General features: G+C 35.8%; 1 protein-coding gene across 12 annotated transcripts in view; it reads right to left on the bottom strand.

The window, feature by feature from the left end:
- Positions 1 to 442: 442 nt before the first annotated feature.
- EYA1 (EYA transcriptional coactivator and phosphatase 1) overlaps positions 443 to 13,651 on the bottom strand; it is a 353,650-nt gene continuing 340,441 nt past the window's right edge. For all 12 annotated transcript variants that reach the window (XM_032869202.1, XM_032869209.1, XM_032869210.1 and 9 more), the window contains one exon: positions 443 to 2,407. In XM_032869202.1, the coding sequence (XP_032725093.1) occupies positions 2,327 to 2,407 (81 nt within the window). In that variant the 3' untranslated portion in view covers positions 443 to 2,326. The remainder of the gene's footprint in view (positions 2,408 to 13,651) is intronic.

The raw sequence follows: 13,651 nt of genomic DNA, 5'->3' as shown, positions 1-13,651 counted from the left end.
TGTCAGTGACTAATCTGGCCAAATTTTAGAGGTAAGTGTTGTGGATGTTCTTTATAGATAGAACTGCTTTACTTTGCTATCCCTATGGTATTTGAGTGGCTAAATCGATGCTCTGTCATCCAAGATTCTTGATGCTGAATTCTGTTCTATGGTAAATTTGAGTGAGGGTCCAGTTTATATAGTTTTAAAGGAAGTGTAGAGCCCTTCTGTTCATCTGTTCTTACAGTGATCAAAGAAACAGATGTTACCCTTCTGGTTTAGTCTCCTCAAGGACTGATAAAGCCATTATTACTACAATTACTTCATACCACTTCCTTTTGTTGGACCAGAAGCATGCTAATGCAACCAAGATCCTATTTCTCACAAATGAGAGATAAGAGAATGTATTCAAGGAGATTACAGTACTTCACAAATCAATTTTATTAATTTAAACACAAAATTAATGAAGAAAAATTCTGTACACAATTGTGGACACAACACACCTTTATACAGTAAAGCCAGGATAAACTTTGCTTTCCAATCTGCAGAGTACAAAAACATAAAATGAAAAGGCTAAAAAATTGTCTTCTGTTTGCTTCAAGCAAAAAAAGAAAAAAATACCCAAATTCGATTTTTAAGCAATTTGGAAAACTCACAACTAATTTTAGCAGCAACATGAAACTTCAGGAAAAGATAAGAGCAGCTCTTTAGCTACTTTGGTTTAAAGCTGGTGTTTTGTTTTTTTTTTTTCCTCAATGTAATATTAAAATTCATCCAAAAAGTAATTTCATAACAATGGAAGGTTTTAGATGAAAACTAGTGCCCAAACGCATCACTTTTAGAGAGACTGTCTTATGGCATAACAAAGGTGACGATTTTTATTTCCCAGATTTATGCTTTATAGATAATGCAGGTGAGGAATAACCTTGGTGATGATTCTTGGGCCATGTCCACTGCCTGCAATGAACTTTCCAGGGAGGGTGGGATTGAGGGAAAGGTGTGGAGGAAAACAGAGGGAACTATCAAAAAGTTTTGCTCATTTCCAGATAGGTGATAATGCCTTCCTTTATCTAAGCAAGAAAATACAGACCCTATAATCTGAGCACACAAAACTTGGCTAGTCTCCAATTCATGAATCATTTTATTAATAAAATATATCTAATCATCTACATTCTTTCTGTGGGAAGAAGCATTTGCATAATCATTTTTTTCAAGTAGTTACATATAATACATTAGTGTTGAAACTGAAAAAGTGAGGTTGTAAGAGGACTGTTTTTTTTTTTTTTTTCCAGATTATTTAAGACACTGCTGTATTTTACCAAGGTCCTCCTAACAGCATTAAAAAAAGAAGAAAAAACTGATGGGAAAAATAATTTGGAAAACAAATTTCTATTAACATCCATGCTTTTGGTCTTGACAACATTATCTAAAAACAAAAAACAAAACAAAAAAAAACTCCATTATCTACATATTTATACCCAGTACTTCGATAAGGCACTGCACAGGACTTTCTGCACACATGGCCTCATACTTCACTATCAAGGCATCGCTACCTTTCAATATCATTTTCTAAACAATATGTAAAAGAATCATCCATTATTACAAATTTACACCCAAAATTCTCTGTACATGATTGTCTCAGTGATGTACATATTATACGTTTAAATTAGACATACTTTAAACTACTTTGCAATGTGCTAAGATTCAAAGTACTTGCTGTGTCGTGAGGCAAAGGCCTTTAATCGCTTATTATGATGCTACTGTCTCTTCAGTTACTGGATGTCAAAAAAGTCTGGTTGAGTGAATTGTATGGTGCTGGAATCATACCTCAATTAAAGCTGTTTTTAAAAAGTCTGTTCATAAATAAGTAGAGATGTACAGATTACCCTGGGTATGAGACACCAAAAAAGTAAACTTTCTTTCCAAGAAGATCCCCTCCCTGGTATTCGGGAAACACATTTCAGTCTTTGTTGTGCAATCAAGTTTGCTGTATTGGAAAAGCTAATGTTTATGTCACATTGAAGATGTGAACAATGGAAGCGTCTGCAGGTCCTTTCTTCACAGGTTTGAACCATGTAGTTACTGTGGCAAAGACACATCACACCATACTAGAACATTCTCATGGCTTCTTCTCATGGGATTCACAGTACTAGAGTCAACAGCTGGTCTGAAGAGATCGATGTGGTCCTTCATTTACCACAAGGGCAGAGGTGAAGACCGCCGGCAGCTGTGCGTCCACATGGTGAAATTGCGACATTGGGTACTCCAGCGCTGACACAGGCCTCAGGCCTGCTGGATTTGTTCCTGGTCACAGGCAGTTGTGCGATTCCAAAGTGCTAGGTGGCTGTTACAGGTACTCCAGTTCCAAGGCGTGATGGAGGGCCATGAGGTCCGAGTGACTGGAGATCCTCCAGAAGGGCATGGCGTGCTGTGAAAGGGGCAGACACACGGTGAGGACAGGCTATGCTCCCAGCACAAAGCCTTAACCCTGCTTTTGAAATTTGCTACAATGCTCATCCCTTTTCCTCAGCATTGTGAGAACTGCCAGGGAAGAGCTTAACATCACATCTGTTTAAAACAAAAATTCAAACTTAATCCTCCCCGAAGACTACTGGACCGCATTTTAAAATATAATCTGGAGTTTGCTTCTTTTAAGAAAGTGATGGATATCTCTGAAGTCGATCTGTACTGTGACTTGAATGCCAATTCCAAACTGTACATAAAACACAACAGCTATGAAGGAAACTTTGTCAAACACGGTTGCCTTTCAAAATATGGATCCAGTGGATTTATAATGCTAAAAGTTTAAGCAGTTTTCCTTAGATGGTAGCATTTTACATTTTTCAAAACTTAATTTTGCTCATGTAAGAAGCAGCTTTTTTTCATTTACTTCCATTAGGCATTCTTCACATTGACCTTATAATGGCTTTACCATATGGGAAAACTTTAAATGACGATCGAACAGTTTTTCTGGTAGTTGCTTAAAAAAAATCAGCCTAAAAATCTAGTTTAAATGATGAGACTCTTTGTAAAACACCTGAATCAGCTAGCGATAAGAAAAACAGGAAAAGAAGAGAGATTACCTCACCCCTGAAGGATGAAAACATGATTATAAACTCTTACTGCTCAAAGCTCTACAGTAAGTACTTACACATCAGCAAAATCTTTTTTCAAATAAAGGAAAGGTAATCCTCATTTTTCAGAAGACAACATTCTACTTAGCCCATAGAAAAACTGCTTTTTAAAACAACAATAAAAGAAATAGTGTGAAGGCCTGACTAAACTTTGCAATTACGGTGCAAAAGGAATTACAATCAGATGAAAAGAAGAATTTGTCATGGAAGCAAGCAGAGGAACATGAGAGTTTTGGGTGGGGGGGCTTATCTGTACCTAAAAGTGGAAGCAAGTAACTCTTTCGATGTAGATCACAGAACTGTTGTATTCTGAGAATGCGAACTATTAAGTTATTAACAATGCCTTTGTCTCAAGCAATCTACTAAAAGCATATAGCACAGTCCAGTATCAGTTGACCTTTCTGGACCCCCTATCTTTCAATAGTCCAGCATTGAGTCCCAGAAGACGTCTTTCCAAAGTTTTAGGATGGATCTACTTGTCAACTTTTGACTAGAAAAACAGACTGGACTCCTTTGCATTCATTCACTCCTTTTCCGCATCTGCAGGGATGGTGCAGTCTGTGGGTGAGATATGGAAATGCACAGCAGTCACGAACCTTTATCTGTGTGTCACGAAAGGACTAGGAGGAGCCAGTTCCTCTGGCCTGGGAAGCTGGGGGAAATTCCTGGTAAGAGGAGGTAACGGTGAAGCTATGTTATGAAAGGATGACCATTCAGAAGAGCACCTGAAGGCTGCGTGTGTTCGGGGCAGAGAAGGAAAGGGAATTCCATTGTTAAGATACTGGCTGTATCTGTGAGAAAGACATGATTGGCTGCAGGAGCCACGTGGAGCAGGGCCTACAAGGAGGTCATTGATGATAATGATAGCGGTAATTTAGGAAGTATATTGTCAGGCACTATCCTAAGCACTTTATATAGAGTCTCAGATTCAAGCCTCTCCATAACTTCAGGGATAGATATGTATTACCATCATGGTGTCACTGAAGAAAAAACTGAGTCTTGGAGGAGGAGCGGAGAGGTTTGAATAACAGCTGGTATGGAGTGAACACTTGATTCACATCAGGTCAGGTCTGAAGCTTAAGCCCAGAGGTGTAATGCCTCCTAACTCTTCTCAATGGGCTTTTAATCCAGCAGTATAAATTATCAGCACTATAGTATATAGCTTGAAACACAAACACTCCCTCCCATGTTCTGGTGAGTGAGGGACACTGAGAAATTATAGGTCAGATCTGAAAAATGTTAACACAGAAAGCTTTTTTTTTTGTTATTAGAATAAAAATCTGTGTACTGTAAAATATTTGTATAATGTAGAACTTGTTTTATAGGGAAAAGCAAATCATTTCTAATCCTACTATCCAGATAACCTCCATAAAACTTTTTCTATATCTTTTATATGTGCACGCTCATATTTGAAATCGTGTATATGAATAGTATGTACCATTTAGCAACTTGCTCATTTTTACTAAATTTCAAGTCCATGTTTGACACATCATTTTTAAGGAAAATTATTCATTATTTTAAAAGTTTTCAAGTGTTCAGCTATATACATGCATATATATATATATATATATATATAGCATTCTTATATATTTAACCATCTATTTTAATATCCTTTTATTTTTAATTGTGTATTTTTCTTATTTGCTTTATTTTCTCTAATGTGTCAGAGATTTATTATCCTTCCCCAAAGCTGCTTCTCATGAACAACTGAACAAAAGTTGCTGTACAGTCGTTCTGTTGCTCTGTTATTTCAGGATGTGGCAGAGAATGCTTAAGGCTCTTCAGATAGCTATCCAGAAACTTACAGGACAGCTACCTTCATAAATATATATCAAAATATATCACTTGTAAGAATGGATGCCTTTTCTTTTTTTTTTTTTTTTACAAAGTAAGCTCAGCCAAATTCTTTTGCATGTTGATTATCTGAAGTTAGATATGTTTCCCATTGACAACAAAACGCATCTGAGAGCCATTGGTGTACTCAGCCATATGTACTGTAGAATGGCAGAGAAATTGGAAAGGGAACTGAAAAAGATCCAACTAATTTCTTGGGTACATGTTAAAATAAACATTAGGGATTTAATTCCATAGTAAACAAAGTCCTACAATGGTTATGTGTTTTATCTTCACAGTTCTGGGAGTTGATTCCAGCCTAGAGCACAGGTAATAGAAATTGTTTTAAACCATCCTCAAAACAGGTTATGGAAAGGCGAGGTTATTCACAAAGAGCCCTGGAGTGGCTTGTTCACGGAAATAGTAATAGCTTCTTCCTCCTATAGAGTATTATTAAGAACCACTGATCAAGTAGCACCCTGAAACAAATTCAAGTGATGAAATATGCCTGTGATATATTATAGACACAACTCATTACAAGACAGTGATGATGGGGTCATTCATTTGAGCCAAAGTGCAAAAAGCTCCACAGTAATACTGGCAAACCTTAGGTATATATGAAAGGGAAGAGGTACTCTCTGGAAGCATCCCTATACAAGGATAGCAACTTCATCCTCAGTACTATTTCATAACATGAAGGCTAATGATCTCTGTTAGAATCAGCAGTTTCAGTCTCACAAAACTCACTGGGCTTCTACTTTAAGAAAAGCGTATTTAATATTAAGTGAGTCTTTATAAGAAGACTGAATCCAGGGGAGAGGAAACTCAAACTCATGTTCACAAGTAATTAGAACTAATATTACAAATGCTTTTCCTAATTCACTACAAACTGATGCAAAGAGTTTATGAATGTACAAGAGCTTCCCAGCACAACTGGGTGCAAGAAAACAATTTTTTTCCATGTCAGTATTAAAACCTGGAACAGATATTTCTTATATGAAGTCAGAGAGATAAGGTGGCAAAAGAAAAGCAGGTGCCAGGATGATGAGAACTAGGTTATACTCTCAACTCTGACATTAGTTATAGGATTTTGAATTATGACAGTTTTCCTGAACCCCAGTTTATTTATCTGTAACATGAAGGTTTAGGGGAAATGACTCAAGGTTGCTTCTAGGTTTAATAAAGTCTTTGACTTGAATATTGTATCTACTACAGATGTATAAAATAATCTGCATGACCTATGACACCACTGACAAGAACCAGCAGGCAAGAAAAAAGAGGCATTAGAATTGAAAAGGACAAAAAACTATTTGCAGATGACATGATTTTATATAGAAAACCCTAAAGACTCCATACAAAAGAAATGGTAGCTAACCAACAAATTCAGCAAAGTTGCAGAATACAAAATTAACATACAAAAATCCATAGTATTTCTATGCACTAATACCAAATGACCTGTAAAAAATAATTAGGAATTAATTTAACCAAGGAAAATAGCTACACTAAAAAACAAAAGACATGAATGAAAGAAACTGAATATATAACAAAAGGAAAGGTATCTCATGTTCATGGATTAGAAGAATTAATACTGCTTAAATGTCCATGATACCCAAAGCCACCCACAGATTCAGTGCAATCCCTACCATGATTTCAGTGGCATTTTTTAGAGAAGTAGAAAAAACAAATGTAAAATTTATATGGAATTGCAAATAACCCCAAATAGAGCAATCCTGAGAAAGAAAGTGGGAAACATCGCATTTCCTGATTTCAAGGTATATTTCTAGCATAAAAACAGACACATAGATTAATGGAACAGAATCAACCACCCAGAAATAAAACACATGTATATGGTCACATAATATTTGACAATGTCGCCAAGAATACTCAGTGGAGAAAAGGCAGTGTCTTCAATAAATGGTCCTGAGAAAATCGGCTGCAAACATTTAATGACTTAAATGTAAGACCAGAAATCAGAAAATTCCTAGAAGAAAACATCAAAAAATTCCTTGATATGGATCTTGATAATGATTTTTTTTTGGACATGACACCTAAAGCACAAGCAAAATAACAAGTGGATTGCATTGAAAATATACTTCTGCATAGCAAAAGAAATGGTCAACAAAATGGAAAGACTAAAGAATGAAATCTAAAGAATGGGGAAAAATAATATTCATAAACCATTTATTGGATAAGGAATTAATGTCGAAAATATATAACAAACCCATACAAATCAGTAGTGAAACAACAAATAACCTGATTAAAAATGGGCAGGGAACCTAAATAAACATTTCTCCAAAGAAGATATACGGACAGCCAAAAGATACATGAAAAGATATTCAACATCACTAATCTGGGAATTGCAAAACCACAATCTCATGTGTGTGAGAACAGCCATTATCGAAAGGACAAGAAGTAAAGTGCCGGTGAGACTGTGGAGAAAAGGGAACCCTTGCGTATTGCTGGTGAGAATGTAAAAAGAAAAAAGAACTACCCTATGATCCAGCAATTCCACTTATGGGTATATATCCAAAGGAAATGAAAACATTGTTGAAGAGATATCTGTACCCTTATGTTCATTACAGCACTATTCATAATAGCCAAGACATGGAGACAACCTGTGTCCACTGATGAATGAATGGATAAAAGATTTATGGCATCTATATATGATAGACTATTATTCAACCATAAGATAGAAAATCTTAACATTCACAACAACATTGATAGACCTTATGCCAATTAAAACAAGTCAGGGAAAGGTAAATACTGTATGATCTCACTTATAGGTAGAATCTTAAAAAAAAACAAACCCAAAAACCCAAACCCCAAACTCACAGGAAAAAAAAAAAAAGATCAGATTTGTGGTTACCAGACACAGGGAGAGGGAGAATTAGATGAAGGTAAATGAAAGATATAAAGTTCCGGTTGTAAGAAAAATAACACTGCTTTATAGTATGTTTAAAATTTAGGAGTAGATTCTAAGACTGCTCAGTGTAAGGAAAAACATTTTTAAAAAACATTTTTTTTTGTAGCTATGATGATAGTTGTTAACTAAACCTATCACTTATTGTGGCAATCACTTCACAATATATGTAACCAAAATTGTTATGCTGTACACCTTCTCAAATTTATATAGTGATGTCTACCAATTATATCTCAATAAAACAAAAAATCAATGAATGCATTCAGAGTGAGGAGAGCTCGGTTATAAGCTGGAGAGGGTAAGTTGGGCCTGCACTGAATTTGAAGAATGGGCAAAACTGGTTAGCTAGATAGGAAAGAGATGGGACTCCAAGTCAGGAGATCGTATATAATAAGGCTGATAGGTGGGATGAACAGAGCATTTAGTGTGACGTGATGTGGCTGGGATGGTATGTTCAAAATAAAGACTAGTAAGGAAGGAGCTTTTTCCAGGTAGAAGGATTTGGAATATCTACCTAGAAAGGATGGATTGGAGTCGTGGCTGCCCAGTAGTAGAGAAATTATGCCAAGGGATAGTGGAAATGGAATGTGTACAATGGATAGGAGCCACGTGAAGAAACAATAACATATGTCTTGGTGATGGGTTGGAGGAGGAGAATACCAGGCAAATTTAAGGGGCAAACTGAGTTACTTTATTAGCTGATATTCAGATGGGATGACTTAGGATGCCTAAATGGAGATACTCCATCAGGTAATGAGAGCCATGGGACTAAAAACAGAGCTAACCACAAATATAAACAGAAAAGATAGCTGAAACTGATGAGTATATTATTAGTTTATCAAGATTAGGCATATATTGAGAGAAATAGATACTGAAGCCAATATCTTGGAAAGTAGCACACATTTTGGGGTAATTAGGACCAAAATATTCCGTAATGGGAAAATGACACATCCTTCCTGCTCCTCTTGTCCACATGTGCAACTTTCCAAATCCCTCTATTTTTCCTCCTCATCTAGTATTTTGCATTTATCCTTTCTAGATATACATAAAATTACTAACATATAAAAAGCTGGGTGCATGAATACTCACATGTAAAATGAATTTTGCTGAAGAATATATTAATAAAATGTTAAAAACCACAAAAGGATATAACCTTTGGCTCAGGTACTGTACTTCTAGGAATTTATACCACAGACACACTTGCCCATGCATGAATCACATGAAGACCATTCACTACAGAACTGTTTGTAATAGTAAATATGGGAAACCACCTAAATATTCACCCCAAGGGACTCATTGAAGTGTAGCACATCCAAGTAATAGAATGCCAGTGCTGCCATTTAAAAGAATTAGAGATACAGAACTCCATGCACTGATATGGAATGACTGCCAGAATATATTGGAAAAACAAACAAACAAAAAAACAGGTACAGAAAAAAGTTTATAGTTACAATTTGTATGGGAAAAAATGAACATAGCTTTGCTTTCGTATTATGTCAGGAAAATTTGCATAAGGATGTACAAATACTTCCCAAATTATAAATAAAAAAGATCTTGGAAGATGGATTATTCTAAAACTTCAGCATGAAATTTATTGCACAGCATTGCTCTTTTATTATTTGCATATCTGGTCCTACTCTAGACCAAAGTGAATTCTTTAAGAACAAAGATGAAATCCAATTCAAGATCTGGCATATATAATGTTCTCATTAAGAACTAAGTGAAATGGCTTTAGAATAATAAAATTCTCTGTACTTGGTGCTAGTAATCCCCATATCTCAAAATCTATGAGAAAAAAATTCATTAAAATATTATTTTTTTTTTTATAAAAGCAGCTCTCATTTTTCTCAGTAAGCTTGGAATTGAGCATTATTAATCAGGTTCTCCATTTCATCTTGGATTTCAGCAAATTTTAGAGTTCACATTTAAAATGGACATATTTTGTTTGTCTAGTATGGATGGCAATGCAGGAAGACCCTGAACCCACCTCCTCCATGAACACACTAAGTAGGCACTTATTTAGTAATATCTTCTGAAGAATTGTGAGCTGACTGAACAGCTTCTTCACAACCAAAGACAGACTACATAGAGAATGGCAAGAGAAACAGAGACATGAACCCTCACTTCCAGTGCTGTGAATCACAGCAGGGTGGGATAGTACCAAGAAACCCTGAACACATTTGTCTGTCCTGGGGCACAAAAGCTGCAGGTTAAAGGGAAATTAGGAGATAAAGGATCTAGCTCTAGAACTCCACCAAACAGTGAGAATGCTGCTGAAAAATCTCTCTGCAGTGGAGGGGTGGGCAAGTGTCATGCTTTATGTTCCCTTTCTACCTTGATAGCCTGGACAGAAGCAGGGGCTGGGCAATAGAACTGACCCACTCCCTCAGTGAGCCCATAGCCCACTGGAGCCCCAACTGTCCCACAAAGGTGACCTGATGGCAGTATACCCATGTTCTCTATAGCTCCAGTCATCTTGCCAAGGTGACACAAGCACAAAGCAAAACAAAACACTCCAGGCCTGTACCACTTTTGTTGTAGATGACTTTCCAGGGCACCCTGAGAAGCCATGGCCCATGCCTACCTTGGCCGCAGCCACCCTGCCATGGCACTTCTACATAAAATATTCTGAGATACACTGGCTCACATCCACTTCAGCTATCCTGCCATGGTGCTCTCTGCACGAAGAGCACCAGGGCAACCCCAGCACTGAGTAATAACCAAGACCATGCCAGCCATAGCTTCAGCATCTCAGCCAAAGTCACCAGGCATACACAGTCTACATAGAGGATGACCATACACAGGACCATTCCTTCGAGTTTAGGAGAAATTGCTCTTGTGCTTAATTCATATAAACAAACACAGAAAGTCAAGCAAAATGAGGAGACAGGATTATGTTTCAAAAGAAAGAACAAGTTAAAACCTCAGAACACTAACTGAAATAGAGATAAGCAATCTATCTGATAAAGAGTTCAAAGTAATGGTCATAAAGATGCTCACTGGACTGAAGAGTGGATGAACTCAGAATTTCAACAAAAAGAAAATATAACAAAGAATCGAAGTTGGAGAATATAATAACTGAAATGAAAAATATACTAGAGGGAATTAGCAGCAGATTAGAGGATGCAGAAGAAGAGGTCAGTGATCTGGAAGACAGGATAATGGAAAGCACCCAAGCTGATTAGCAAAAAGAAATTAAAAAAGAAAAAAAATGAGGATAGGCTGAAGGATCTCTTAGACAATATCAAGCAAACAAACATTTGCATTATAGAGGTACCAGAAAGAAAAGAGTGAGAGAAAGCAGCAGAAAACTTTCCTAATCTGGGGAAAGAAACATCTAGGTTAAAGAGGTGTAGAGAATTCCACACAAATGAACCCAATGAGGTCTACACCATGACACATAATAATTAAAATGACAAAGTTTAAAGATAAAAAAGAGAAGTTTTTAAAAGCAGCAAGAGAGAAGCAATTAGTTATATATAAGGGAAACCCCATAAAGCTACTGGCTAATTTTTAAGCAGAAACTCGGCGGGCTAGAAGAAAGCGGCATGATCTATTCAAAGAGCTAAAAGGAAAAAACAACCAAGAATACTGGGCAAGATTATTATTTGGAGTTGAAGGACAGATAGACTTTCCCAGACAAACAAAAGTTAAAGGAGTTCATCACCACAAAACTGGCCTTATAAGAAATGTTAGAATCTTTAAGTGGAAGCAGAAGTCCATAATTAGAAGAAAATTATGAAAGGACAAAATTTCACAAGTAAACATACAGTAAAGGTAGTAGAAAAATCCTTTACAAATCTAATATGAAGGTTAAAGACAAAGGTAATAAAACCAAGTATACATATAAAATTAGTTAAGGGAACTCACAAAATAAAAAGATGTAAACTATGACAACATGCACCTAAAACATAGAAGTTAAAATGAAGTTTTTTTTACTATGTGTTTGATTTTAAGTGACTATCAATTTAATATAGGCTGCTATATACTTAGGATAGTATATATAAACCTCATGGCAACCACAAACCAAAACCCAATAATAGATACATAAGAAAAAAAAGAGAAAGAGAGCCAAATGTAACATTAAAGAATCCATCAATCATAAAGAAAGAGAGCAAGAGAAGAACACAGGAACAGAGAAGAACTACAAACACAACCAGAAATCAATGAACAAAATAGCAGTAAGTACATACCTGTCAATAATTATTTTAAATGGTCTAAATGCTCCAATCAAAAGACACAGGGTGAAGGAATGGATTAAAAAACAAGACTCATCTATGTGTTGTCTACAAGAGACTCACTTCAGATCTAAAGACACATACAGGTTGAAAGTAAAGGGATGGAAAAAGATATTCCATGCCAATGGACAGAGATAAAAAAGCTGGGGTAGCAATGCTTTTATCAGACAAAAATAGACTTTAAAACAAAGACTGTAAAAGAGACAAAGAAGGGCATTACATAGTGATAAAGAGATCAATCCAAGAGGAGGATATAATAATTGTAAATATCTATGCATCCAACATTAGAGTCCTAAATACATAACACAACTATTAACAGACACAAAAGGAAAAAAATGACAGAAATACAGTAAGTATAAAGGGCTTTAACATCCCCTTTACATGAATGGGTAGATCATCCAGACAGAAAATCAACAGGGCTCTGAATGACACATTAGACTCAATGGAGTTAATAGATAGAAGTTAATATATGGAGTTAAACCACAGAATACAAATTCTTTTCAAGTGTACTTGATATGTTCTCCTGAATAGTTCACAAGCTGGGCCACAAAACAAGTCTCAATAAATTTAAGAAGATTGGGGCACCTGGTTGACTCAGTGGGTTAAACCTCTGCCTTTGACTCAGGTCATGGTCTCAGGGTCCTGGGATTGAGCTCCACATTGGGCTCTCTGCTCAACAGGGAGCCTGCTTCCCCCTCCCCCTCTGTCTGCCTCTCTGCCTACTTGTGATTTCTCTGCCAAATAAATAAATAAATAAAATCCTTAAAAAAATAAAAATAAAAAAATACATTTAAGAAGATCAAAATCATTTCAAGTATCATTTCAGACCACAATGGTATAAAACTAAAATCAATTTAAAAAAACTGGAAAAAACACGATGTGGAGGCTAATGGATCAACAAAGAAATTAAAGAGGAAATAAAAAATACATACAGACAACTGAAAATAAAAACACAAAGGTCCAAAATCTTTAGGACACAGTGAAAACAGTTTCAAGAGGGAAATTTATAGTGATCCAGGCCTACCTCAAGAAACAAGGAAAATCTCAAATAAATAATCCAACCTTACACTTAAAGAATTACAAAACACAGTGTGTGGATGGAAGGAAATAATAAAGTTCATAGTGGAAATAAGTAAAATAGACTTAAAAAAAAATAGAAAAGATCAATGAAACCAAGAGCTGGATCTTGGAAAAGTTAAACAAAATTGATAAACCTTTAGTCAGACTCATCAAGAAAAAAAAGAGGACTTCCATAAAATCAGAAATGAAAGAAGAGAACTAACAACATATACCATAAATACAAGGTATTATTAGAGGCTACAATGAAAAATCATATCAACAAATTGGACAATGAAGAAGAAAGGGATAAATTCCTAGAAATGTATAATCTAAAAATAATTAGGAAAAAACAGAAAATCTAAACAGACCAATTACTAGTAATGAAATAGAGTCAGTAATCAAAAATTTCCAACAAATAAATGTTCAGGATCAGATGGATTTATAGGTGAATTCTGTTAAACGTTTACGTGCTGCTAAAGTGAGTAGTC

The sequence above is a fragment of the Lontra canadensis genome, unplaced genomic scaffold (genome assembly GCF_010015895.1).
Source record: "Lontra canadensis isolate GAN:19392208 unplaced genomic scaffold, GSC_riverotter_1.0 scaffold37, whole genome shotgun sequence".
Classification (NCBI taxonomy): domain Eukaryota; kingdom Metazoa; phylum Chordata; class Mammalia; order Carnivora; family Mustelidae; genus Lontra; species Lontra canadensis.
Note: the sequence above shows the minus strand (reverse complement) of the source record. Positions and strands in the feature narration are given on the sequence as shown.